The sequence below is a fragment of the Engystomops pustulosus genome, chromosome 3 (assembly GCF_040894005.1).
Source record: "Engystomops pustulosus chromosome 3, aEngPut4.maternal, whole genome shotgun sequence".
NCBI classification, from domain to species: domain Eukaryota; kingdom Metazoa; phylum Chordata; class Amphibia; order Anura; family Leptodactylidae; genus Engystomops; species Engystomops pustulosus.
The window spans coordinates 32,805,554-32,831,856 of NC_092413.1; the positions used below are offsets into that span (position 1 = coordinate 32,805,554).

The window sequence follows — 26,303 nt, forward strand, 5'->3', positions numbered from 1 at the left end:
TATTTTACAGCACGTCGGCTTTATCAAGTGTACCCTTATCCACCTCACATTGTGAAAGAAATAACCCGAACGCCCTAACCACTGGCCGAGTCCGGGTTAGGAGATGAGGCAAGAGCAGCAGCTGACTGAATGTGTACTGGTCCTGTGGATGGTGTGAGGAGCTGCACCTCAGGTAGCCCCCCATGGCCTGTTTTGTGACTTGTTCCATGAAAAAAAGAATATGTCTACTACTGGAAGGTAATATTGCTGGGGACCACTGTTATAGATGGTTGCACCTTTTTATTGGCCCTCCATCCCTGTTTTCCTCCTCATTTAGGACTAGTTACACATTGCTCCATAGGGACCGGTGGTGCCCAAGAGGGATACTACTCCATTCAATATAAGGATTCAGTCTGCACTTCAATATGCTTGAACTAGTATTCCTCTTATATATATATATAGCCATATATACTGGATTGTCTAAGTAAGCCTGAACCCATCAGTGGGTTGATTCACATATGTCACCAATTAAGTTGATCAGTTATCACTATAGAAACCTGAATCCAAGAAAAATTAAAGCAATAAAAAATACTAGAAGCCTCAAAAAGATCTAAGTGTTTGAGAATCCTGTAGCGTCCTATATCACGTATCTTGGGGAAATTAAATTAGACTGGAATGCAGCGGCGAGTGGCTTTGCTAAAATCAAGAATCAATAACAAGTTAGCGTAATGCCGGGCAGACTGAAGCGTGGCCGCGCGCTCTGCTTTCCCCTCACATCGAAACGATTGAATGGCTCCCTTCTCATTTCAGCCTCTTCAGTAAACTCCTAATGATCTCAATTGCAATGTCAGGGGGTCACACTGCCTGCCTGACGACTGTCTCTTCTTGTCTTTCTCTTTAGAGCGTTTCTGATCCTTCCCATATCTATCACTGTGCTTTACTACCCACATAACCAAACAAGCGACTCATCCACCTCCGGAGATTAAAAATTGAGCGAGAATGTGCATTCAGTGGAGAGATCCTTTATCACACACATTTCTTATAGAAACCGTCTTCTTTATTATCACTATCCAGGCAATCTTTTTCTATATGGATCTCCCTTTAAAATATTCTCTCTGGAGCACAGTCTTCATTGAGATAGATCTGACACTTGTTTTTGACTACATTTGCATGACAATTTTTGGACACGTTTAGCGTGTACATCAGGGAAAAAGCTCCCAGTGTACATACGCATTGATAGACTTATATTGGGAGATGGGCGCATCCTTTTTTTCTTATTCTAAGTTTACGTCTCATCCAGCAGAGAATACTGCTTTATTTCATCCTGCTCACAGCGAAGGCCTTAAAGAGGGTTGTCCGAGACCTAAAAAATAACTGATATGTGGTCAGGAAGGGGGTGCTTAAAACAATAAACACGTACTTGCCTCTATGGTCCCTCCTGGTGTCCCACGCCAACGTCTCTCAGGGCCGTGCACCTGTTTATTTACAAGGCAACCTGCGTTAAGAACCGCTACCGGCCGATAACCTATGGTGAATTAATGCCTCTCTATGGCATCCATCCCCAGACTCCACTAAGCATATACTGTGGGTCTTTCTCTGATGATGTTACTGTCCAAATATGGACTGTTACGACGCTTGGGAGACGCTCAGAATGCTGGCAGCAGCAAATCATTGTCTGCCGTCAATGTTCCTGCTTTCAGAGGGCCAAAATCAGAGAATGTATTCCACTGTATGGCCATACTATACTCCTTACAATGCAGGGAATAAAATGAGATGTGAATCTAGCCTAAATTTTGGCATCTGAATCCATAAATGACTCCAATTTTTCTTTGTCACATCAACTTATTAAAGTACAAAGATTGTCCCCTTGTCCAATTTTGAACATAGAAACGAAAATGAAGGAAAAAAAGAACAATAATAGAAATAAATTACAGTCAAGTTTAGTGGTTGCAGGGATAGTGTCACTTCAGAAGACTCTGCCTTCTGTTCTATAGCACCTACAAACATACTTTTTGTGTCATGATAAAGATGAGAATCTCATCTTTCAAATCACATCAGGCTTGTGATTCTGATCTTTAGAACTGGATATAAGGCAATTAAAAAAATAGGAGCTGGATTATTATCTGCAGCTCACTGTCTGTATCTGTAGCTCTCAAAGCCATAAATCTGATGTGATCTGAAAGATGAGATTTTTTTTTTTGATATGACACCAGTAGCATGTTTCTAGGTGCTATAGAATGGAAAATAGGGGCTTCTAAAGTGACACTTCCCCTGCAACCTCCAGACTTAACTCCTCTCATGTGAAAATGAAATGAAAAGAGTCTTCTTGACTTTGGAGAAGATTTTTTTTTAATAAACTGCTGAGATTTAACTTCAGAGAGGGAATTCTAGAAAGGACATTTCATCCACTAACTGAAGGAAGGGAACCTTAAAGTCCCTTTATGCTTTAAAAGAACCCTCCGCCTCTATCTATGTCACCAACTCAGTTCTTGAATTTTACTTGATGACCCCCTAATTTTTTAGGATGTGAACACCTTCGGTTCAGTGTGAATCCTCCTTGTTACTCAAGTATGAAATAAGTTGCATTTCTGTTTTGGCACAAAAAAGGTCAATAAATAAAAAGAAAATGCTTTGCCTCCCGTTTTCTCCCTCATCTGGTGCCCCTGAGTATCCGGCGTGAAGTAAATGGAATAATACAGAAGATGTGTCCGCTGATTTGTACAAAGGACCAGTCGATATTCCCAGCAGTGTGGTGATAAAATGTTTACTCCTGTACAGTATAAAGATCTGTTATCAGACGCAATACAAAAGCAGACAACATAAAATTATAGATGTTTTCCCACAGACGCACAACTGTTATTTACCACTTGTCCTTTACACCTGCTTGGTTTGGTTGTTGGTGACATATTCTTAAAGTCATATTAGAGATGACTGTATTGGTTCCCTCACATTTTACATGGAGACTTTTGCACTAGGTCGTGTTCACACCTCCGTTCCATTTTTAGATTTCCATTGCTAATGGTTTGGTTTGGCTAAATAATTGACCTTTGATATAAAATTACATATGAAATTGTCAGTTCATCTCTGTGGAGCCATTATATCAATAGCAAAACGCTTTGGGTTGTGTATAAATTTTATTCAACCTAGTTGTTCTTCATAACGAATGCATAAAACTGCATTGAGCTAGTGAAGGCAGAAGGAGCAATCCAGCCTGTGACGGCTCAAAATCTACTTGGCAGGGTACATGGAAACACTAGGGGAGTGAGCGGAACAGTTTAGGTATTGTGTGCTGCAGGAAATTCTAAACTGTGGAGCGGTTCAGGTCATGTTTGACCCATTTTAGTAGGTAGTTCCAGATTATTAGGGATGCAATGGAGAAATCCTGGAAATGGTTGTGAAAAGAGCAGATCGTAGTAGCAAAGCAGGTCTTCTAAGGAGCAGAATTTAGGTCAAAGATATATGAAGGGGCCAAGTTGTGGACAGCTTTGTATGGTATGGTTAATATTTTACGTTTTATTTAAAATTTTATTTTATGTTAAAAACCCTCGTAATGCAGATTTTTTGGAAATTGAAGTGCAGTTTCGGCATAAAGATACATCACAAACAAACAAGTAGATGGATCAAGCTCTGTGCAGACATTGAACCAGCAGGGGGCTATTAGGAGATCAGAGCTGTAAACTTACCAAATGACAAAATACAAAAATAAGCATTTAGCGTCCGTGCAAGTAATAGGATTGGGATTATACTGTGAAATGTTGCTTTAAAGTGAATTTCCCCACGTACACTGAAGAAACGGAACAAAGCCGCTTCTAAAAATATTCCGCAATTAGCCAGTCAGAATCTCTTGGCCAGACCATTCTTGTACCTTTCAGAATCCAAACTTATCAGTCATTCTGCCTTTTTTTTTTTTCCTAAAATCTGGGCAAAGGGTTTTGAGGATGATTCATGTCAAACACTTTGCTAGCTGCTTGCCAAGGCCATTCCAAAGGATGACAAGCTGTCACTGCTGGCCCGGGCTGCGTGCTAGATTCAATTCCTTTGTTGTCATTTGTGAATAGCTGTGACATGACTTGTTCTGATTTGTGCTCGTGAGGATTGATCCATCACTAGTCGGGCCTGTCTGGATATTTACAGTGGGCTTTTACTTAAAAAAAGGGCAACTTTCTAAAGACAAACTTCACATCAGCCCTAGTTATAAATTTTAAAACTTTTTAACATTGCATGTAAGGGTGGCATGACTCTTATTGGGTAGAATATGCCATGGTTAAGTTTTGGTGTTTTTTAAAATTAAAGCTTATGTTAAGGTAATTTATAGGGATTATTGATTTGGAATATCAATGGGAAATGTGTGGATAGCGAAGAATTGGTTGTCAGACTTGAGGCTGCTTAATTTGGCAAATATCTTTCACTTTTTGTAGATGTTGCCAGAGACCGTATTCATTCAACCACAATCTTACCCGACCCCTTCCTCCCTACACACGTGCCCAGGTCGGCTCATCAGTGCATCTGTACTGACCAGGTAGAGAGAAGAAGGCCAAGAAAGAGTTTTTATGTCTAAGGGAGACAAAAAGAGGGAGCATATAAATCCAACTTCCAAACATCTGCAGTTGGGAGAGAATTGTATGGTCACCACTACATGGTCGACCAAACCTATGCAACATCTGATGTGTACTAGCAGAGTCCAGAAATCTTTTTTATGATCTTTTATTTTATTTTATTTTTTTTACTTTGTCCTCTGCTATGGTGAGTGGCCATCTTCTAAAGAAAAGAGGGGTTCATAAAGAGACGTGGGACTATTGTTTCTACTGCCAGAGACAAACCTCCCACACCACCCCATCCTAAAGAAATATATCTTGGTGTTCTTTTTGTTTTTAATTAAATGGATGTCCATGCAGGTCTTCTAGGCCATTATGTATCACTGTAAGCACTGTTTTTAAGCTGCAGGTCCAACTTTGTAGCAAATAACTGTGCCCCCACTGTGTGACCCTACTTCCTGCAGGTGGTGCTGCCTGAGGCCAAATTCTCAACTTGCTTAATGGCAGGTGCGTTGCTGTTCAAAGTCAACACTGATAAAACTTCTTTACTGTAAGAGCAGTGAGACTATGAAACTCAATGCCACATGGTGTTGGTAAATAATAAATTCCATAACTTTTCTTAGAAAAAATATACTGCATGTTATATACATATTAGATTTCTGTAAACTCTCTGTTGATCAAGGTATTTTTTCTGATTGCATTTATGGTTTTAGCAATTCAATTGAATCTATTAATTGATCTATTAAAGTTTCTATTTGAATGCAACAGAAGGCGGAAAAGTTATATAGTTATAGTTATATAGATTGAAAAACGAAACCGATCCATCAAATACAATTTATAATCTCTTTGTGTTGATCCAGATAAAGGTAAAAAAAACAAAAAGCTCAAGACGCTGTTGCCTATTCCCTAATAGTAAGGGACAAATCCCTTACTGACTTTAATAAGGCATTTGAAATTAATACTTGGATGGGAGTAAAATTTCCAGTACTATCTAGTACCTGAAACCTGTTATCTCATTACTTTTAAGACAAAAAATAGGTTTTTATTGTTAAAGGTTAAAAACACGTCTTGGCCACCAGGGGTTTAAATTTACCGGCAACCGAAGACATTTTCCTCATGTCCCACCTCAGTTCTATAAGTTGGAAGAGAAATTTACTGCATATAATTTAACTTAAGAGACGGTCAGGATAAATTAATAAATGTTCTACTCTGAGAGTGCCAGCTGCAATCTCCAGATTTTACCGATCCAGCACTATGAGAAATTCATCTCAAACGTATTCCTGGCCCTTAAAAATCTATTAGAATATCTATTTATACATTTATGATGGACTCAAGAATATCACTACTGCCAATAATTCTTAAATGCCAAGGTGCTTTGTCAAAGAAAAGTTTTCACCATATGCCTCGGAGCACTTTTTAAGCACAAAACAAGTGTTAGCTCCGACTTCTCCAAATCTCCATAATGAAAATTCGGATTTTATTTAGATTCATTTAAAAAAAAAAAATGTAACAATTTTTTTTCTTCCTTTCCAGAAATACCTCCGCAACTTTTTCTCTGTGATGTTGAAGTCTCCAACATCGCCGCTCCATATCGATAAGGTCAGTCTGACACTTTCCAAGCATACGATCTGCGAATTCTCACCTTTCTTCAAGAAAGGAGTCTTTGACTACAGTAGCCATGGTACTGGCTAAGAATGGAGACAAGTGTGCCTTCCCGTGTATAGCGTGTAAAGGAAAGAAGACATGATGTTTCTACGATGAACGTGCTGCACTTCAACGTTATTTCTTTGATGTTTCAGCTCAAGAAGACACTTTATAGCACAGTGTATTTCAATGAGGATGTCTGTAGTATGGGAGGAGAGTGGGCTGGTCAAACTCAACTGATCGTCCACCTTACTGCATCGGCAGATGGAGTTTACAACAGATAAGATGTATATTACTGTGTTATGTCCTGGACCAAGTTTATTTATTCCGTTTATATCTTATTTTTAAGAGATTATCCAGAATTTCTTGAAAACCGTGTGGGAGAGGGTAGTTAGAAAAATTTACCTTGCTCTTGCACCCAGCTCTGGTACTTCTGGATTTTGGCCCAGTACCGTAGGACATCACTTCCTTTTGACCACAGAATGTAATTTCCTTTGTTGTCCCCAAATCCATTGCCTCCATTAATTGGTTGAAACAGGTCCTGTGACCCACCTGGAACTTCTGACAAGTGCAGGGCTGAAACCCGGAAGTTCCAGAGCAACCCAGTAACAGGGAGGCAGTGGAGGGGAAGAACACTTTCTTTATTTTGCTATTCCTTACGTTAGCCCAGAGTCCCTCAAAAACACCTTTATTATAAACTAATTTGGCTATAGCTTCCTCCGTGGCTGATGGGCAGCATTGATTCTCTTCTATATTATGAGCACATTCTTGCTGTATCCTATAACTTTATGCACAATAACCTTTTTAATACATGTTAAGGGCTTTTTTAAGATGATTAGGCAATAAAAACATAACTTGGAACCTCAATCCATCCATACACTTCGGATCGTCTTCAGTTCCTGATGTTCTGTACTTTGTTCTTTTGACAATCTTATCGCGAGCATCGGCATGGGACTGAGCTGCAGGAGGACCACATAACCGGTGAACCTGACATAACAATCACTAAGAGGTTACATCCTGAGCGCCCCTTCACTCTCACACATCATGGGGACCCCAGTTTTTTGTGAATGCTAGGGGTCCATTCTTTGATATTTATCACATTTCCTGTAGACAAGAGACAATTCCTTTTATGGGAGAATTTCTTTCATAAAGCTGTAGCTAGAAAGTAATTCCTCCGAAATAAAAAATGGCAAAATTTAATAGGAATGTCCTTTTAATTTTATAGATCCAGGCCATATAAACCATAAAAAACACATAAAACATGACTGTAAACCTAGCTGCAAAAATATCAAAGCATTTATATTTTGCTAGTCATTTTTTTGAGTATATGAGCTGAATAGGCAATACAATGTACGTCTCCAAGTTTGAATATTCATATCATTGATGTATATATAGATCTGTTTATATAATGATCTACAACGTAATAAAAACCTCTAATTAACAAAGCACTAAAGACAGTTAACTGCACTATAATTAATGAAAGCAAGTGTAGGGTATGTAGAAGATTAAGAAGATTAGATACAGGCACCCAAACACCTCAGTATAGCGTGGAGACACTAGATTACTAAAGTAAAGTATGGGGTATGAAGAGTAGCTATAGGCACCCAACCACACATGTATAATGTGAAGACACTTAGGTGATTTGTTATAGCACTTACATATCTACACTACACATGAGAAATGGCAGAGGATACCTTATACTGCACGGTGCCTTTGTCGAACCTATGGAAATTCTGTTGTTTACTTGTCAAATTTTGGTATTATACACTTGGGTGTCTGTTCACAGAATACAGACTACTGTGCAAAGAGTTAGTCTAATAATAGCACTATTTTAAGGAAAATGCTTCCTAAATCTGCCCCACAGTGGATTATACGTTTTGTAATTTTATCCAACGTAACTGTAGAAAGCAGCTGCCAATATATCTTCTACTGCGCTTGTCACCCAGATTTTCCAGTCTGTTTCGAGGGGAACTTGTCATACCTAGCAGAATGGGATGCAAAATTAAGTTAACTTACAATTTTTGAGATTTTTTGACCATCTATGAGGTTGCTGTAACGGTTGACACTTAGTGTTGCCGCAACACGAACTTCATTTGCAGAAACATTGAAAACTTGAACTTCAAATAAGGATTCGATTTATGGTGGCCAAATACCTTAGGTTAATGGGGGAACCTATCAGTTAGACTAACACACACTAACTATATTTTTGAAAACTGCTATTATACAGTAGTACAACTATCCCTATATTGTTCCTCCCTATGCCTCTAAAGTTGACTTGCTATCTATGCATATTCATGTTTTTCAAGTTCAGCCATGCCTTCCGCTTCCTGATTGACAAGGGACGTGCTTTGTCTTCAGCTGAGTCACTATGTAACTAGGCGCATCACTGTGTGACTTAACTCCTCCTTTAGGAATGAGATGGACGTTGGCTGTGTGTGACTCGCTGAAGATAAATGAGCTCCTCCTTTAGGAATTCTCTCGAAGTCGTCACAGAGCTAATGACTCCTGGGTGAAGTGTGAATGAGGTAGATGAGCAGTGACTTGGTTGAAGAGAAAGGATGCTCCTTGTCAATTAGGAAGCTAGTGGCAGGGCTGAGCTGGAATATCATGAATATTCTGGACTGTTTCCAAAAGAAAGACGATTAACAGACTCACATAGGGTAATAAGAGTCAACTTTACCAACAAACTTTGGAGCTTTATAGGCATAGGTGGAACAACATAGGGATATTTGTTACAACATTTTTTTCACTACTATTTTCACAATTTTTACAGCCATTTTTATGGGTGTGGATATTGGTACTGCATTATAATGGTTTAGTTAGTGGGGGTTAGTTTAACTGACAGGTTCCCTTTTAGTTTGCCTAAACATGCCAATTCAAAGATTTCAACATCAAATCTTTTTGTTCTTAGGGAAAATAAGAGGCTGCTGGAAACATCTGTTAGTAGTTTTCCTCCTCTTTTCCCACTACAAACACGTACATGATTGGGAGGATTAATCTAATGTGTATGGCCACCTTTAATACTAACAGTGGACCACCAATAAAATACAAATAAATACAAATAATTGTAAGAAAAAATTATTTTCCATGTATCAAGCTGCCTTCTTAACCCAGACTGTTGGCATCACACACAGGATGAGTGAGGAGGGGGGAGGTGAAGGTGGAGGCTGTTAGAGGGACGTTGGTGAAAAAACACTAAAACACTGCTACTAACTTTAAAACACTTGGGAAGTAAGATAACTCTCCCTTTAGAGGGAGAGCGTAAATTACATTCTAGATATCCCAACTCCATAGACATCTTCATTAATAGTCAAACTTGATCTACAGTATGTGTGACCCTCACAGCCTGCCTACTCTATGTATGAGGGTTCCTATATTCATAGAGGAGGAAGGAAGGTTGTAGAAACCTGATAAATTGAGAAAGAAGCAAATTTATTCCGTTAAGATGTATTCAAAAAATTCTTAAATTCTCTTGTTGCTTTATGAAAAGTTTTTATAAAATTGGAGACACACTTTTATTTTTGTGAAAATTTTTCCCCAATCAGTTCATAAGGGTTTACTTAAAGAGGACCTCTCATGGCAGCTTGGGACACTAAATCACCCACGGTTCCTTATGGACTGGTGGTTTAGTGTTCCAAATCACCCGTTTCCGAGTCCCTCCTTGGCCGCAATGAAAAAGTAGCAAACTTTATAATTGCCTAGAAATTAGTCTGATAAGATGCATCAGACTCGTCTGATGTGCTCCATGCGCCATTGCAGCTCTTCGAGGAAGCTAGAGTGTTACACCCGGGCTCCATTGCACAAGCACCAAAACTACGGCGCATGGAGCACCGAACCGATATAACTATAAAGTTTTTTTTTATTTTCCTAGTGGCCACTGGGGGGACTAAATAAAGATTGTGGGTGGTATAGTGTCCCAAATCACCATGACAGATTCTTTTTAAGAAGACTTATCAACACTACAATGAACATTTTAATAGTAATATATTGAAAATTTTGTCAACAAATTATGTGAATTCTCAGTGATTGTTTTTGGGGGGTTTTTGCACTCCTATTAACCAGTGTTTAATTCCAAGAGCTTCCTATTTTATCATATTTTAGCAATAACCTGCAGAACTGTAAATTAACTGAAAACCTCAATTTATGTCAATGGAGACTTCCCCCGGTCAGTCCTACATGAAAAATGGAGGTAAAGTTGGGGTGGTTCTGGTGACTTTTGTTTCAGTCTCCCAAAGCGTGTTGAGGTCACTTGACCTTGCTTCGACACGCGTGCTCTGAACCCTTGGGCGCATGTGCTGTGAAGCGAGATGTAATGACCAAAACTTCACTATGCACAGTGCACATAGGACATGGTTCCCATTGGGCTTAAAGAACATCTACCACCAGGATCAAGGATTGTAAATGAAGCACACTGACATACTGTTGTGTGGGTGTGTGCCCCCTCTGGCAGGACATGTTTTTCTTTTAACTTCTTGTGCCCTGTTTTTTTAAATAAGGGTTTTAGAATTATGCGAATGAGCCTGAGGGGCTCCAGTCTCCTTAGGTGTTAATGGAGCCTGGAGCCTCTCAGACTCAATAGCATGATTTTTAAAACCTTTTTTTCTTAAAGACAAGGAAATAAGAAGCTAAGAGAAGAGCAGATCCTGCTTGAGGGGGCACACACCAGTATGTCACTGGGCTTGGTTTACAATACTTGATTTTGATGGTAGGTTTCCTTTAAAGGACATCTATCAGCAGAAATTGACCTTATAAACCACTGCCAGTATCAAACAGCTGAACACCTTTTAGATCATGTCTATTTCACGGGCCAGTGGGGTGGGAACGTCCAGAAAATCAACTTTAAAGTGACTTGTAATTTGGTTGTATAAAGTCAAGGAGGCGGAGAATTTAACACTGAAGTCGAGCTTTCCTCCCTTCAGAGTGCTCTCTTCACTGTAATTGATGGTCCTGAATCCATAAACTTCACTGATCTCCTACATTCTGAGGTGAGGAGAGCTTGACCTCCGTGTTTAACTCTCCGCCTCCTTGACTTTATTCAACCTATTTACATCGCACTTCAAAATGAGTCATGAAAGACACAATATCTGGATAAAGAGTTTTAGACCCAAAACCTCAGCTGTATATAGGCATGATAGCGGTTTAGAGGGCCCACATTCACAGGTTCAAGCATGAACATACATTTTTTTAGGGCTCATCTCTTAGAAGATGCCTGAATAACTGAAACAGTTTTAAAACCTAAAAAAACCTTTAAAATAATCTGGAATCTCACATGTGTTTCTGTGTTACGTTTTTGTTCTGACTGGACTAATTTTGTTGGCAATAGAAGGATCATCATTTTGCTTCAGTTCTTACCTCAAACACTGGGAAATTATGCACTGATGACATTTACATGAATATTTCAGTGTTTCTAGTTGATACATCCCCCAACACACATCAATTAATTGCAGTGCAATTACGTTTTCCGATGTTTGTGTAGTATTTATTATGACATGTGACCATTTGAGGCTGAGGAGAGCGTTTGTAAGGCCATATTATACTTGTAGTTATGTAGTGTAAATAGTACAATGCCATCACCTTTATAATATATGCAAAACTTGTATCATTGTTTGTACGATAATTCTAAGATACATTTTGACAATCTGTTTTCACTGAAAATATAACACTTTTTCTTCTTTATGCCTGGTTGCATTATTTTGCATTTTATCTTCCTAGACATCCACTACAGAATGTGAGAATATATTCGTAGACCATTTCACTAAGGCTACATTAACATCACATTTTATGTATTTTCTCATCATATATGCCTGGAAAACTCCCGACATATATGCTGAGGGTGTCCATAGACCTATACTTAATGGGGTTTACCCATGGAAGAAAGTTCTCAAACTCCCTAGTGATATTTAGGCAATAAAGATTATTTTTAACCCCCTTACTTTACAATTTTACTCGGTTTTATTGCTGTTTTAGCTCCAATCACTGAATGGTGAGCAGGGACTCTCTAAGCACATTATGATCCCTGTGTTCTGACAACGTACAGGGTTTATCTACACTTTGATTTTGCTTCTGAACATGGTACTAGTATCTGCACACATAGAAAAAGAGAAATGAGAGATGATGAGATCCATGAGATGGATATAACAAACAATGACTCTCTGCGAACTCAGCTATACCACAGTCAGCCATGCTACATTCCTCCTTCCCATTATAAAGATCTTATCTTATTTGTAGCTTGTAAGCTAAGGCACACTGCTTGCTGGCAGGAGGTCTGTGTGAGTGTGTATATGTCTTGTAATGGAGGGGCAGGGGCAGAGCTCACACTGCATCGAGCAGACAGGAGAAACTATTAATGAGAAGAATATGTCCTGCCCGACCATAAAAATCTGAAGGTTTACAGTCTGATCTAGGGGACCGCCTGTACTTGCTGTATCAATTCTTTAAGGATTTCTAGATCTCTGTTTGCAGTAATGCAACAGGAAACTTCATTCTTTAATTCCTGTAGATAAACACCAGTCCATGGTCAAGGGAAGTCACACAGATGCACCTATGTGACATCCCATAACCATGGACTGGAAGCAAAATCCAAGTCTGTGGGTAAATTGTATAACTTTTCATTAAACAAAAACAAACACTATCAATTATTTGATGGAATGACCTTAGAGTGAACGACCACTTTAACTCATGCTGGAAAGACTTTACCCCTTCTCCGAATGGCCAATGGATTGCACATCTCTTTCTGTTCAGTTATCGCCAAATTGCTTTTAGAAATGATGCACAACTTTTGAAACACATACTGAATTACAACTTATTCTGAATGGGTAAGTAAGGATAGATCTGTATTTATTTATGGGGGACCCTGTAGATCGCTGAAGAACTACTATGTGGAGAGATTGGGGGATGTGTGATAGATATGTCTCATTTTGACACTGAAGGGTTTGAATAGAAGGTCGAGTGATGGTCAAGGCACCAGACTTAAGCATAGCATTGGTTTTTTGTTTGATTTTATCCTCAATATGTATGTTCTGTTTATAATTATGGAAAAAGAGACACCAATTTCATAACCGATTAAAGCCGCTTTGTCAAGCAATGTGTTTTATTTATTATGGAGCCTAATATATCCTGCAATAGTTAAAGAGGTTTTGCCATTTAAAGAATTTATCCCCTATTAACCAGATAGGTGATAACTTTATCACAATCACCCCCCCCCCCTGCAGAATCAGGAATCAGCAGAACAGGGCTCTGGACTTTTTGGTTTTGGCAGTCCTATTAGCCGATCCGGAAGTCTCATAGAAATCGATGGAGCACAGGATGGATGTGTGTCCTGTGCTCCATTGACTTCTATTGGACTTCCAAATTGGCTAATTGGATAGCAAAAACTTCAAAGTCCCTACAAGGGGGGGGGGGGGGCCTTGTGATCCCCTGTTCAACCGATCACTTGGGTTCCAACAGCCGAGACCCGTCAAGATCATACATTTATCCCTAACCTGTTAATTGCTCTTGATTGGAGGCACTAGTACTGTAGAACTATGGACTTTCTTTAGCAGTCAAAACTAAAGTAATTTGTTGTGGTGAACACAGGTATCACCACAGGTATCAAGACCAAACGTGCCAAGAAAATGCAGTATTTCATTAAACTCTACTACTCAACCATCCAGAGCAGATGACAACTCACAGGTAGGTTGCATAGATTGATGCCTCCAAATTTGACCCCTCCTATCACCCATGACAACTTCCTGTTTGTATATTGGGAGAGAAGAGAAGTCTGTTACAAATAGGGGAAATGTTTCATAAAGATTTACTTTTTTAGGAGGTGGTGGGTGCATCTCAAGATTCTTCAGTGGTTTATCTCTGAGGTTGGTCCTGAAAATATTACAGCCCTATGTAATAGTAAAGCTATAACAAGCACACTTTGGCGTTGGTGCAACATCAAAAAAATCTATAAATTCTACACAAGCAATTCAGAATAGTCTAGCAAGTGGCAGAAAAGACTTCTAGTGAGCACTGGGAAGGAGGCATATACTTATGGGATGTAAGAATCCCGGTCCAGGCTTGATTGGACTGACCACCTTAACATCTAATAAAAGTAAACCAGAATGGGAGGAATGTGAATGGAGAAAACGTCTGTCCATCACGACTAGTTTAACCATCTGCAGCCCAGAATCAAATCATCAGAATGAGGGGGAAGGTGGGATCAATGGATCTACATATGGGCGGGTGCAGGGGGCCTTCGTATCCAAGGGGCTCACGTCCTCCCAAACCTGGGCCCTATATTAAGATTGCCATCACCGCCAAATAGCTTGAACTGTGCACATTTCTTTAAAGGGGGCTCTGCACTGGACATTTTGTTAAAGACTGGTTCTGCAGTGGACATTTCTTTAAAGTGGGGCACTGCTGTGAACATTTCATTAATGAAGTGCGACTGCAGCAGTACATTTATTTAGAGTAGCAGCTTATTATAGTGGCCGTTTTTTTGTAGCCCCTTTCTTATATAGACCGTCAACAGTAAAAACTGTACTATACAGGGGCCACAGAAAAGGGGGCATTTCAGACCGGGAGCTGCTGGAATGATAAAGGGGTCACCCGACCCAGTCCCTGGTAGAAAAAAAAAATCAATACGGGCTGCGGGGGGGTCGCCGGGTGGGGGAGATCGAGGCATCATTCTGGGTCCAGATCAACTACACTCTCTGTTAGATCTGCTTTGGATGGTAGTCAGGGTGGATGGTTTTATGCAGTTAGGGAATGTGATTGGCTTTCCTAAATAAATGGGTTATAATAACACACTTGAAGTTCATTATTAAATTACTTTTATGAACATTACAAGATTAAGAATATAGAGTAGGTCACATGTTGGTTTGGATGCTGGGGAGGCCCTAGTCATGTGAACAGCCCAGGGGCCCATGGGACACTTAATCTGCCACTGGGTGGAATTCAATTGAGACAGCGAGGAGTGAAATAGGGCAGTGTTCAGACTACTGTAAGACAGAGGAAGGCGCTGAAACCAGAATAGTTTTTCATTTATCTACAAAGTGTTTGTTTACTAAACTATTCACACCTTGGGATTTGATTACTTGAATAATAATTACAGTAGGATTTTATTATATGCTAATTTATTTCACATTTGTTAATTTCATTTGAGGCTGTATGACAGCTGATAACGCGTCTTGACCGTGGCAGCTGCTGGTGGCATAAGCCAGGCTGACATATGGTCTCATGTACTCACAGATGAACTCCGACTAGATTATAGATAGTTAGCACTAATTATGTATTTACAGAATCAGTATGAAAATTAGATTTTTATGATTCCACGTTTACTGTAACAGACAGGAAAAGACAATTAAAAAAAATAAATTTAACTCCACACAGTCATGAAGTGTGAATGCTAATGCTGACCCCTCAAATGACAAGACCTGACAGATTCTTAATGATCTATCAATTTAGTGCCGAGGGAGGATTAATAACCCAAACTTTTTTATTTCCTGGGCTTCCCAAAACTGTGGCCCTTATTTTTCTGGTTTATCTCAGCTTAAACTTCAGATAAAGTAAATTAAAAATTATAATGCTTTTTAATAATTTTTTAAAAAAAGCACTTTTCAAATAGATACAAATTTTTGGGGGTTGGTCATTTTATTGCTAAATTTGTATATGGGTTGAAGGTTGAATTGGGCAACTTTAGCGATTATTTTGCCCGCAGAGGGAACATCCCTGTATTGTGTTTCTATATAATGTCGGCACTCCCGTCCACTGCACTGGGTTCACGTTCGTGCGCAAGAACCTTAAAGAAGACCTATCGCCCTCAAAAACGGCACTAGATGCCGTTTACTAAAGTAAGCAGCTCCTAGTGCTAAAACAGAAGCACTATACACCGGTAATGCCGGACCACTCTCCAAGCAGTATTCATGAGGGGGCGATCCAAGGCGCTGCCTCTTCCCTGGACAACCCCGATCACTCCATAGGCCAGAGGTGACTGCGGCGTGTCATGCGGCAGTCACCGCCCCTAATCCCACCCCCAATCTCGCCCCCTCATCATTACACTGGACCGCTTTGAGAGTATAATGTACAGCCCGGCAGTGTTAGTTAGTGTTTCCGATAACGCTATCATTGTAACACTGCTGCGGCTGTTTTAGCACTAGGAGCTGCTTTCTTTACTAAGCAGCTCCTGGTGCCGTTTTTGAGGGTGACGGGTCTTCTTTAAGGCCGCATTCAGACGACCGTTGTGGGGACATATATCTGGCCACAAACACTTCCCCATAGACTGCTATAGCTATCTGGCGGTAAAGTGCCGCGTCGCACTATATCGGGTACAGGGAAAAGATAGAACATGCTCTATCTTTTCCCATGTTTACAGCTGTGCGGCGCTGTTTTCTATGGAGAGGGGAGGGGTAAGCAGCTACAGCCAGGCGAGCACATGTCAGTGTGAAAGGACCCTCAGAAGGACAAAACGTTGGTCATTCATGCCCAGTGCTGTATTCGTGATCGCTGATGATCACAGCAGTCAAACAGTCCACACTAATCTCTATCCTGAGAAAAAACATTTTAATTGCTACAAAAGTCCACATTAAAATAGAATTTAAAAAAAAAAAATTTACAAAAAAACTGTCTAAAAATTAATGGCGCCCCCACGGCCACAAAACCAAAAACTGCGATCTGAATCCTTGGAGACAGAAATGAACAATAAACTTACATATGTTAAATTAGTAATATTTTAATACTTCACAGGCAAAGTTACTGCCGTTGTGTTATCTAATAAATTATTGGAATGTCTTTTATCTTTTCTCAAAGAGGAAGATAATGGATTATACAGTAAGATTAAAAATAGACGTGACTGTTAAAAGGAACACTTTGAAACAATTAATCCATCGGCAAATGTATTAAAATCAGATTCACCAGCGCTTTACATACAAGGGGACTTTGAAAATATTATTTCTTTGAAAGATAATAGGGGTCACTTATCAAAGGTTCCCAAGAACTGATTGGTTTTACAATTAAAGTAATAGAACTTACCCCTTCCTCCCTGAATTTTTAATTTAAAACTTCTAGTTTTTTGATTCATAACTTTTTTTTTTAATCATTATTCCTTGCACATAGCTGTACAGGCAGTTCTTAAGTTGAATTTGTATGTAAGTCGAAACTGTTTCAATGATTCTGCATGTACATGCACCTGTGCCTTTGCCTCCTTTGAAAGTGGCAGCCTTTCTCTGGTCTCACCATTTTGCCCTCTGCATATATACACTGGTTCCTCTCTCACTGCTCTAGGCTGTCCTCATGGTGTCACCCACTGTGCCTCTCTCCTCCCAGTCAGTCCACACTGGCAGAGACTGGAAAGAGGGAGAGGTGGAGCAGGATAAGTAATTCTCTCCTGCTGCAAGCTCCATTTATTCACCAGAGCTCAAGATGTAAAGAAGGAAGCATGGAGGATCTACCACAGCACAAAAGTAAGTAGCAGGACTGCTTAATTAATTGATGAACATTCAGAGATTATCTACAAAGGCACTTGGACAACTTATGTAAAGAAGGGACCAACCCCTTTATTGTAGCATTGGAGGTAGCGTTTTCCTTTTTCCACCCTAGAAATGCATAATTTCTTACCTGGAATCCCCAGCAGAGCAAGAATGCCCTTTAAGACTCCTTATACGTGGAAAGCTGCAGAGACATACTGGTGTGTGCCTGCGATCTGGTTGCATAATTTGTGGCCAGAACACGGCCCCCCATAGACTTCTATGTCTCCTGGTCACAATGCAGTGAACACACAGTGTGTCACCATGTGACCAAGCCGATTGTGTTCCTGTGGAGGGAGGAGGGCGAGGAGAGCTCACCCCTCCCACCTCCTCCTCCCAGCCCTGTGCTCACTCGGGTCCGGTCCTGGTGAGCACATGGATGTGTGAATGGAGTCTTAAATAAATTCCTGACCTGTGGGGTGACATGTAATTTTACACTGCTAATCTGGCTGATTAAAGCAATACCAAATTAATAGATGCAAAAATTATAGTTTGGGGAATTGCCTATAATGGCGCTCTCCCCCTCCTCCTCTCCCCTAGCGCTGCCATGTGCCCACCGTGCTACAGTACGTCGGGCAATGGCAGTGTGCATGTAGCCTAAGAGGAACCCTCCAGTCAAAACTAAGGGAGGAGCAGGACTCATTGTCATTGTATTCCTAGATCCTGGAGTCCTGCTCCTCCCCTCAGGCCCTGCACAAGGTATAATGCAATGAATCAGCTGTGACTGGAGTGTTCCTTTAAGACATTTATAGACATGACACTACAAATATGTTCTCATTTTCATATTTGTGTGTTTGTTTATTTATATTCTTTATATGTGTTAAGAATTTTGATTTTTTATGTGTGTAAATTTTTTTTCTTAGTTGCATTCAATGTCTCTAACACTGGTACAATACACTGCAATACTTGTAAGTAATATACAGGTATGTTTGTATCCTAGATCACATGATCACATCATCATCATCGGCTGTTAACTGTGAAATGATAGTAACAAACCTCCATAATATATAAAAAAAATAAGCATTGTCAGAAGTATTTTTTCCCTTTTTCTATAGACTGCCTATGAATTTGAGCAGCTGTCAAATGGTAGCAGCTCCTGTCCTTATGATCATTAGCTCATACACCATTCGCAGGAGCAGTAGTTGGGTTCTGGACCTGTCACTGGTATGGAAATGTGTGTATAATCCCCTTTAATGAAGTTTAGAATCTGTCATGATTTGTAAAGATCCCCGTTGGTATTCAATCTAAAATTCTATTTAAAAAAAAAAAAAAAAAATTTAAAATAATTTTTTATTTTTTTTAAATAAAAAATACATGTGGGTGAATTTGAGCCCTAAGTAATGCAGGAAGCTTACAACATATATAGGGGCTTATTTACTAAGGATATGCGGATCGCATTTCTGTCGGACTTCCTGACATTTTTGGGGTTTGCGCCACTGTGACAGCTATTTAGCAGGGGATTGTGTTGCACGCGATCAGATTTTGGCGCAGCGGCATCGACAATTATGCAACAGAAATGGGGGGGGGGGGCACCCGTTGGATGATCTGACTGATTTGGACTGAGCAAGGGATTTCAGATTGTCGCATCCAATGCTGTTACATGCACCGGGAAGAAGAAGGTGAACTCCGGTGGACCTGAGCGGGGAAGCAACACATGCAGGATATCGGGCACTCAATCTTAGTGGATTGAGGCACAGTGCATTATACACGGACAAGCACTTTCGGGAGCTCCGAGGGACCGGGTAAGTAAATGTGCCCCATAGAATCACTAATCATGGTAAACGGTCAACTAGAATTACTTTTTACAATTGGAACTGTATTTGCTTTACATCTGACGAACATCTTACATTTGACATTTTACAACTTACATTTGACAAAATTTTGACAATAATTACCTGCAACCAAATATATCAAGGGATTCAGACACTTTTACTACTAGTATGATAAAAGGGGGTGACTTTGATGTGATAGGGGGTATCTTGGAGTCAAAAAGAGGTTTTCAGCATGTTACTGTGTGTAGGTACTGTGGCGTCATTGTATTATTCCTGTATTGTGACATTGATGTGTGTATTTTCTCCGTACTGTGACATCACTGTGTGTATTATACCTGTACTGTGACATCACTGTGTGTATTATACCTGTACTGTGACATCACTGTGTGTTTTATCCCTGTACGGTGACATCACTGTGTGTATTTTCTCTGTACTGTGACATCACTGTGTGTATTATCCCTGTACTGTGACATCACTGTGTGTATTATCCCTGTACTGTGACATCACTGTGTGTATTATCCCTGTACTGTGACATCACTGTGTGTATTATCTCTGTACTGTGACATCACTGTGTGTATTATCCCTGTACTGTGACATCACTGTGTGTATTATCCCTGTACTGTGACATCACTGTGTGCATTATCTCTGTACTGTGACATCACTGTGTGTATTATCCCTGTACTGTGACATCACTGTGTGTATTATCCCTGTACTGTGACATCACTGTGTGTATTATCCCTGTACTGTGACATCACTGTGTGTATTATCTCTGTACTGTGACATCACTGTGTGTATTATCCCTGTACTGTGACATCACTGTGTGTATTTTCTCCGTACTGTGACATCACTGTGTGTATTATACCTGTACTGTGACATCACTGTGTGTATTATCCATGTACTGTGACATCACTGTGTGTATTATCCCTGTACTGTGACATCACTGTGTGCATTATCCATGTACTGTGACATCACTGTGTGTATTATCCATGTACTGTGACATCACTGTGTGTATTATCCCTGTACTGTGACATCACTGTGTGTACTATCCCTGTACTGTGACATCATTGTGTGTATTTTCCTGCACTGTGACATCACTGTGTGTACTATCCCTGTTCAGTGAATGGGCACTGGCGCTGGGTGCAGATACCCCCCTGCAGACTTGTTATACAGAGGAATATGAGCAAGCATTGAATAATGAGCTATCGATGTGAGGCGTCCGCTCTGCCTATGGCACATATACAGCGCGGCGCACAATTATCACAGGATTAATGGGCTCACTACGCTGTGAAAATAGATTTTTCCCGGTCTCTTATTTCCATTTGTCTACATTAAATGAAGTCTTGGATTGTGACCTCTGGTGTCTAGTCGTCTAATGTAGATTTATTCACTAATATGGTTAGATTAAAGAAAGAATGTTCTAGAAGATAAATCTGTTATTGGAGGAAGGAACGCAACTTGTGTTTCCGATATGAAGCGTATTCATCATCATGTGATGTCACGGCATGATATTATATTACCAGAAATAGAGGCTACGATGGTGAAGACACTTCTAATCACTAATAGGACATCATAGCGGGAGGTCTACCATGTATATTATTGCCGGTCTCTTCTCGGGTGACGGCCGCTGACAGGCGTGTAGGTGTTTTAATGAGATTACAGAAAAGTGCCCGGACCTCAATGTACTGATGTAGTTTTAATATTTTCTATTTTAAGAAAAAGATTTATACATGTCAATAAATGGATGCAGATGAAATAATCGTATCGGTTGTCAATAGATCGCAACAAAACCCTCCCCCAGAAGGAGGTTGTCTATAAATGATCTAGAACCAAGTTCTAAAAACTTGCGTTTTCGCTGTGGGTAAGAGACGGCTTCTGCCATCCAACTTCCAGCCCTGTGGAGAATTCAAGTTGCCTCCAAGCCAACCGTGATCCTCAACGTTGCGGTATCATCTAGACTTGTTTAGTACTTAGAGGCCGTTCAGTTCCTCAGCCAATCTCATACAACAAAGACATGGCCTTACTCCCAGCAGAAACCCATGAATATCTACCGGGGAATCATTCTTCCCCTGCATACTGCTCAGCAGAGGCCATTGGAGGCATCAGGGATTGGTGGAAGTGTAGTGGAACCCACCCCCGACCTCCACTGAGAGTGCGGGGGAAGAGGTCCCAGTGATGTAATTGTCCATATAAGGACAGCGACATTAGCCAATCACTGACTTCTGCCAATGGTCATTCATTCTCCTGTCTTCAAGAAGATCGGAACAGGACGACGTTGGGATATGCTGCTGCCCTTCATTACAAGGAAATGTTGGGAATCCTCCGGATGTATCCGCACAAAGGAGAGGTAAAGGAAGGTGTAACTGTAGCCTAATAATAACAGTAAATGCTATAAGGTAACCACACCTAAAGCGCCCATTAACACTGCAATAGAAGGCACAGTTAGTGATCATTATGGACCGGTCATCCAGGATGTGAATTATTTTATAAGGTCCACTTTCCTTAAAGGGGAATTCTCATCCAGGCATTGACATTTAATTGTGTGATATCACTGTGTATTATCTCTGTACTGTGACATCACTGTGTGTATTATCCATGTACTGTGACATCACTGTGTGTATTATCTCTGTACTGTGACATCACTGTGTGTATTATCTCTGTACTGTGACATCACTGTGTGTATTATCTCTGTACTGTGACATCACTGTGTGTATTATCTCTGTACTGTGACATCACTGTGTGTATTATCCCTGTACTGTGACATCACTGTGTGTATTATCTCTGTACTGTGACATCACTGTGTGTATTATCTCTGTACTGTGACATCACTGTGTGTATTATCCCTGTACTGTGACATCACTGTGTGTATTATCTCTGTACTGTGACATCACTGTGTGTATTATATATGTACTGTGACATCACTGTGTGTATGATCTCTGTACTGTGACATCACTGTGTGTATTATCCCTGTACTGTGACATCACTGTGTGTATTATCCCTGTACTGTGACATCACTGTGTATTATCCCTGTACTGTGACATCACTGTGTGTATTATCCCTGTACTGTGACATCACTGTGTGTATTATCCCTGTGCTGTGACATCACTGTGTGTATTTTCCCTGTGCTGTGACATCACTGTGTGTATTATCCCTGTGCTGTGACATCACTGTGTGTATTATCCCTGTGCTGTGACATCCCTGTGTGTATTATCCCTGTACTGTGACATCCCTGTGTGTATTATCCCTGTGCTGTGACATCACTGTGTGTATTATCCCTGTGCTGTGACATCACTGTGTGTATTATCCCTGTGCTGTGACATCACTGTGTGTATTATTCCTGTGCTGTGACATCACTGTGTGTATTATCCCTGTGCTGTGACATCACTGTGTGTATTATCCCTGTACTGTGACATCACTGTGTGTATTATCCCTGTACTGTGACATCACTGTGTGTATTATCCCTGTACTGTGACATCTCTGTGTGTATTATCCCTGTACTGTGACATCACTGTGTGTATTATCCCTGTACTGTGACATCACTGTGTGTATTATTCCTGTACTGTGACATCACTGTGTGTATTATCCCTGTGCTGTGACATCACTGTGTGTATTATTCCTGTGCTGTGACATCACTGTGTGTATTATCCCTGTGCTGTGACATCACTGTGTGTATTATCCCTGTGCTGTGACATCACTGTGTGTATTATCCCTGTGCTGTGACATCACTGTGTGTATTATCCCTGTACTGTGACATCACTGTGTGTATTATCCCTGTGCTGTGACGTCATTTTGTGTATGTACTGTGAGTGACATCTTCAATCCCCAGTATAAACTGGAGGTTGTTCCACTGCTGAGATTCCTGGGTATCGGCTGTTCTCTGTTCTCCCCACAGCGCCACCACAGAACAAAAGAAATACACCTCCACACATACAAATTATCAGTTTCTGCACCTCTCCTATCCACATGACACATCCATGGCTGCCATGTGCGCTGCCTGTGACTGCTCTCCTCCCATTACTACAGATCGCTGCCAGACCAGAGGAGATATGGAAGGAGCGTCAAAATGCAGGTTTTAAAAATGTTGTCTGTTTCAGGTTGATGTCATTGGGGAGAAACAATCCTCCCTAATATGGTGGCATCCTAATGCTGGCACGTTGGTTCTAGAGAAAGAGTTAGTGTTACTACCCACGATCGTGCTAGCACCAATTGTGTTGGCATTAACAGGGAGGTGGGGGGCAGGGTTTGGACCAAATCTGGACGCCGTCTCAGACTTCTTAAGAAGATGAAGTTGGGTCCAGGGAACCTGAATCTCCAAAGTTTGGTATCAACCCAAACTTTGCAGCTTATGTCTGCTCATTACTAGGGTCATTTCCAGGTTTCAGTAGGCCCCTGGTCGACATAGCCTCAGTGGGGCCCTTTGCGGTGAACTCACATGGCAGCATTAAAAATTCAGAAACTAAAATCTCCTGTTACCAAAAATATGCCCTAGTTTATCATCCCAAACAGCCCCCTCATGGGTATTTTATATAAAGCCCCTCTTACCGCCAAAGGATTCCTTATGTACAGCCGTATGTGGGCCCCACAAGCAGCTCTGGGCCCTTGCACTTGCCGAGGTATGTCCGGTGCTGTCACCGGCCCTACTCATTACTGGTTATATTTACTATAGTGCGCTATAGAACATGTTGGCGCCATATAAGCATTAGTAAATACAAGCTGGAATAACTCGGCTCCATATTTAATCTCGCCGGCGATGGCTTTGTAACACACTATCTTTCCCAGAATGCCGCAGCTGATAATGTTGTGTTACATGGGTGACATATTTTCATTATTTCTGCTTTTCTTCTGCGGAGTATCTCTCTGCGAGTAGAGACAAAAGCCATTCCCGTCCATGTTTTATGTATTCAGATTTGTATTTGCTGCTAGGCCTGGTGTAATGTAAATGAACTATAAGCCAGTGATAAAATTATGTGCCAGCAGTGTAAACAAGTTAAGTCCTTTTCAGCAGAACAAAGTGTGTCTGCGTCACTCCAGCAATTGCTAAATTGCAGCCTTTTATTTACAGATAAAGCTATCGTTTACCAGCCAAAAACAGCTGCTTGTAACATATTATAATGCAGATTTTACTTAAACCAATCACCAAACAGATGGCTCATAAAAGGGTCATAAAACTGAACAGAAAAATAAATCCCGCAGATGAAAATATAGAAAAACAATAGCGACAAAATGGATTCCTCTTAAAACATGATATACAATTAATGTGACATATTCTTCTGTATGCAACGAAATCTGTCAATCCTCGGAAATAACTATTTACTAGATAATTTTGTTTTCTATCAAATCCAGAAAACACAGAACCGACGGCCAAGTGTGCAAGATATTATGCCAAGGTGTATTGGATAATGAAAACAGTAGGAAAATCCTCTGGACGTGACACGGTATTTACATATTGTTAAAAATTAACGCAATAAATATGATAATATGACTTACAAATGTACATTTCTTTCAGTGTTTCATAATCTATTACTTTAAAGCATAACTGTAAACTTATGATTTTACCAAATTCTCATGTGATTCCCCCTTTAAAAACAAACTGAACGATGCCCATATTGTGCTGCTCACCCTTTTCTTTCCGAAGTTAGGACATTTTCTGTTCTGAAAGTGTTTGACAAAAGTCTTTCTCACCAGAGGTGAAATGGGCAGAGACTAATATCTTCCTGTATTTGTCCTGAAGTTGAGTCCAATTCAATCTGCCCACAGATCCCATGATGTATTATGTTCTCTCTCAAAGTACTTTAGCATTAAATCCATTTAGATTCCTACAAGTAAATCCACTGAACACTGTTCAGTGCACATACAGGATGTGTATGGTGACAACCTTGCAGTTTCCAGCACAATGAGGAGCAGGGAACATGTAATAAGTAAAGTAAATAAGTAAACCAGTTGCATGAAGTGTAAAGTCTGTGCTGTGTCAGCACTTAGGGTTAATAGACTGTAATGGGGGCCATGATCTGGCTGTAATGTGGCAAGATCATGACCACCATTAACTACAGGTGGCAGATGGTCACAGTGCCGTGAGCCCACCTGATTGCACCAAGACCGAACCGGACGGCCACTGCACTAAATATTGGAAATGGCAGATATGCAGCGTGGCCGCTCATCTTGCTCTGGTCCGAAATCTACATGTTTTTTTTTGTGCGGATTTGTTATGTGTAGTATATTTTCAATGCATATTCCTCCACAGACTTCCATGTGAAAAAATACACATGGAAATCCATAATCCGCGTAAGAAATGCGACACGATAATTTACTTTCTGCATTTCATTAAAAATTTCCATGGATAAAAAAAGTCTACTTTACATTTTCTAAATCCAATAAAAAGTAAACAAAATTTCCATGGAAAATAAAAATTCCATGAATGGAAATCAGTGCAGAAAAATTGTGTTATATGTGCGATATTGTGCGAAGGGTGCAGTCTATCCCATGATACACACTAGAACTGGGCCTTTCTGATGACACAAGAGCAGCAGGACAGAGGATCAGCGCAAGGCTGAAAAAGTATAAAAATATAAAAGCTGAAAAGTATCAACAAGCGAGGATATCATGCAGTAGTCTGGGAAATGGATTGGAAAAGTAAAATTAATTGTACAGCAAGAAAGCAACCCTAGGCAAACTGCTGCGGAGATCAATACACACATAAACAGGAGAATAGATAGTTATTATTGTGTGATGGAGAGGATTAACCCACAGTACAAACCATGCAATTGCTTAGGGCTTAACACAGTGCAGCCAATTTTACGTGACCCAGTAAGAGTTTTACTGACTTCCCAGTCTGATTTAGAGGAAATCTGCCATTTGATTTCATGCATTATGAACATACCTTGAGA

General features: G+C 40.3%; 1 protein-coding gene across 2 annotated transcripts in view; it reads left to right on the top strand.

The window, feature by feature from the left end:
* Positions 1-11,834, top strand: part of KIF16B (kinesin family member 16B) — a 217,070-nt gene extending 205,236 nt beyond the window's left edge. For both annotated transcript variants that reach the window (XM_072140436.1, XM_072140437.1), the window contains one exon: positions 6,048-11,834. In XM_072140436.1, the coding sequence (XP_071996537.1) occupies positions 6,048-6,206 (159 nt within the window). In that variant the 3' untranslated portion in view covers positions 6,207-11,834. The remainder of the gene's footprint in view (positions 1-6,047) is intronic.
* The last annotated feature ends 14,469 nt before the right edge of the window (positions 11,835-26,303 follow it).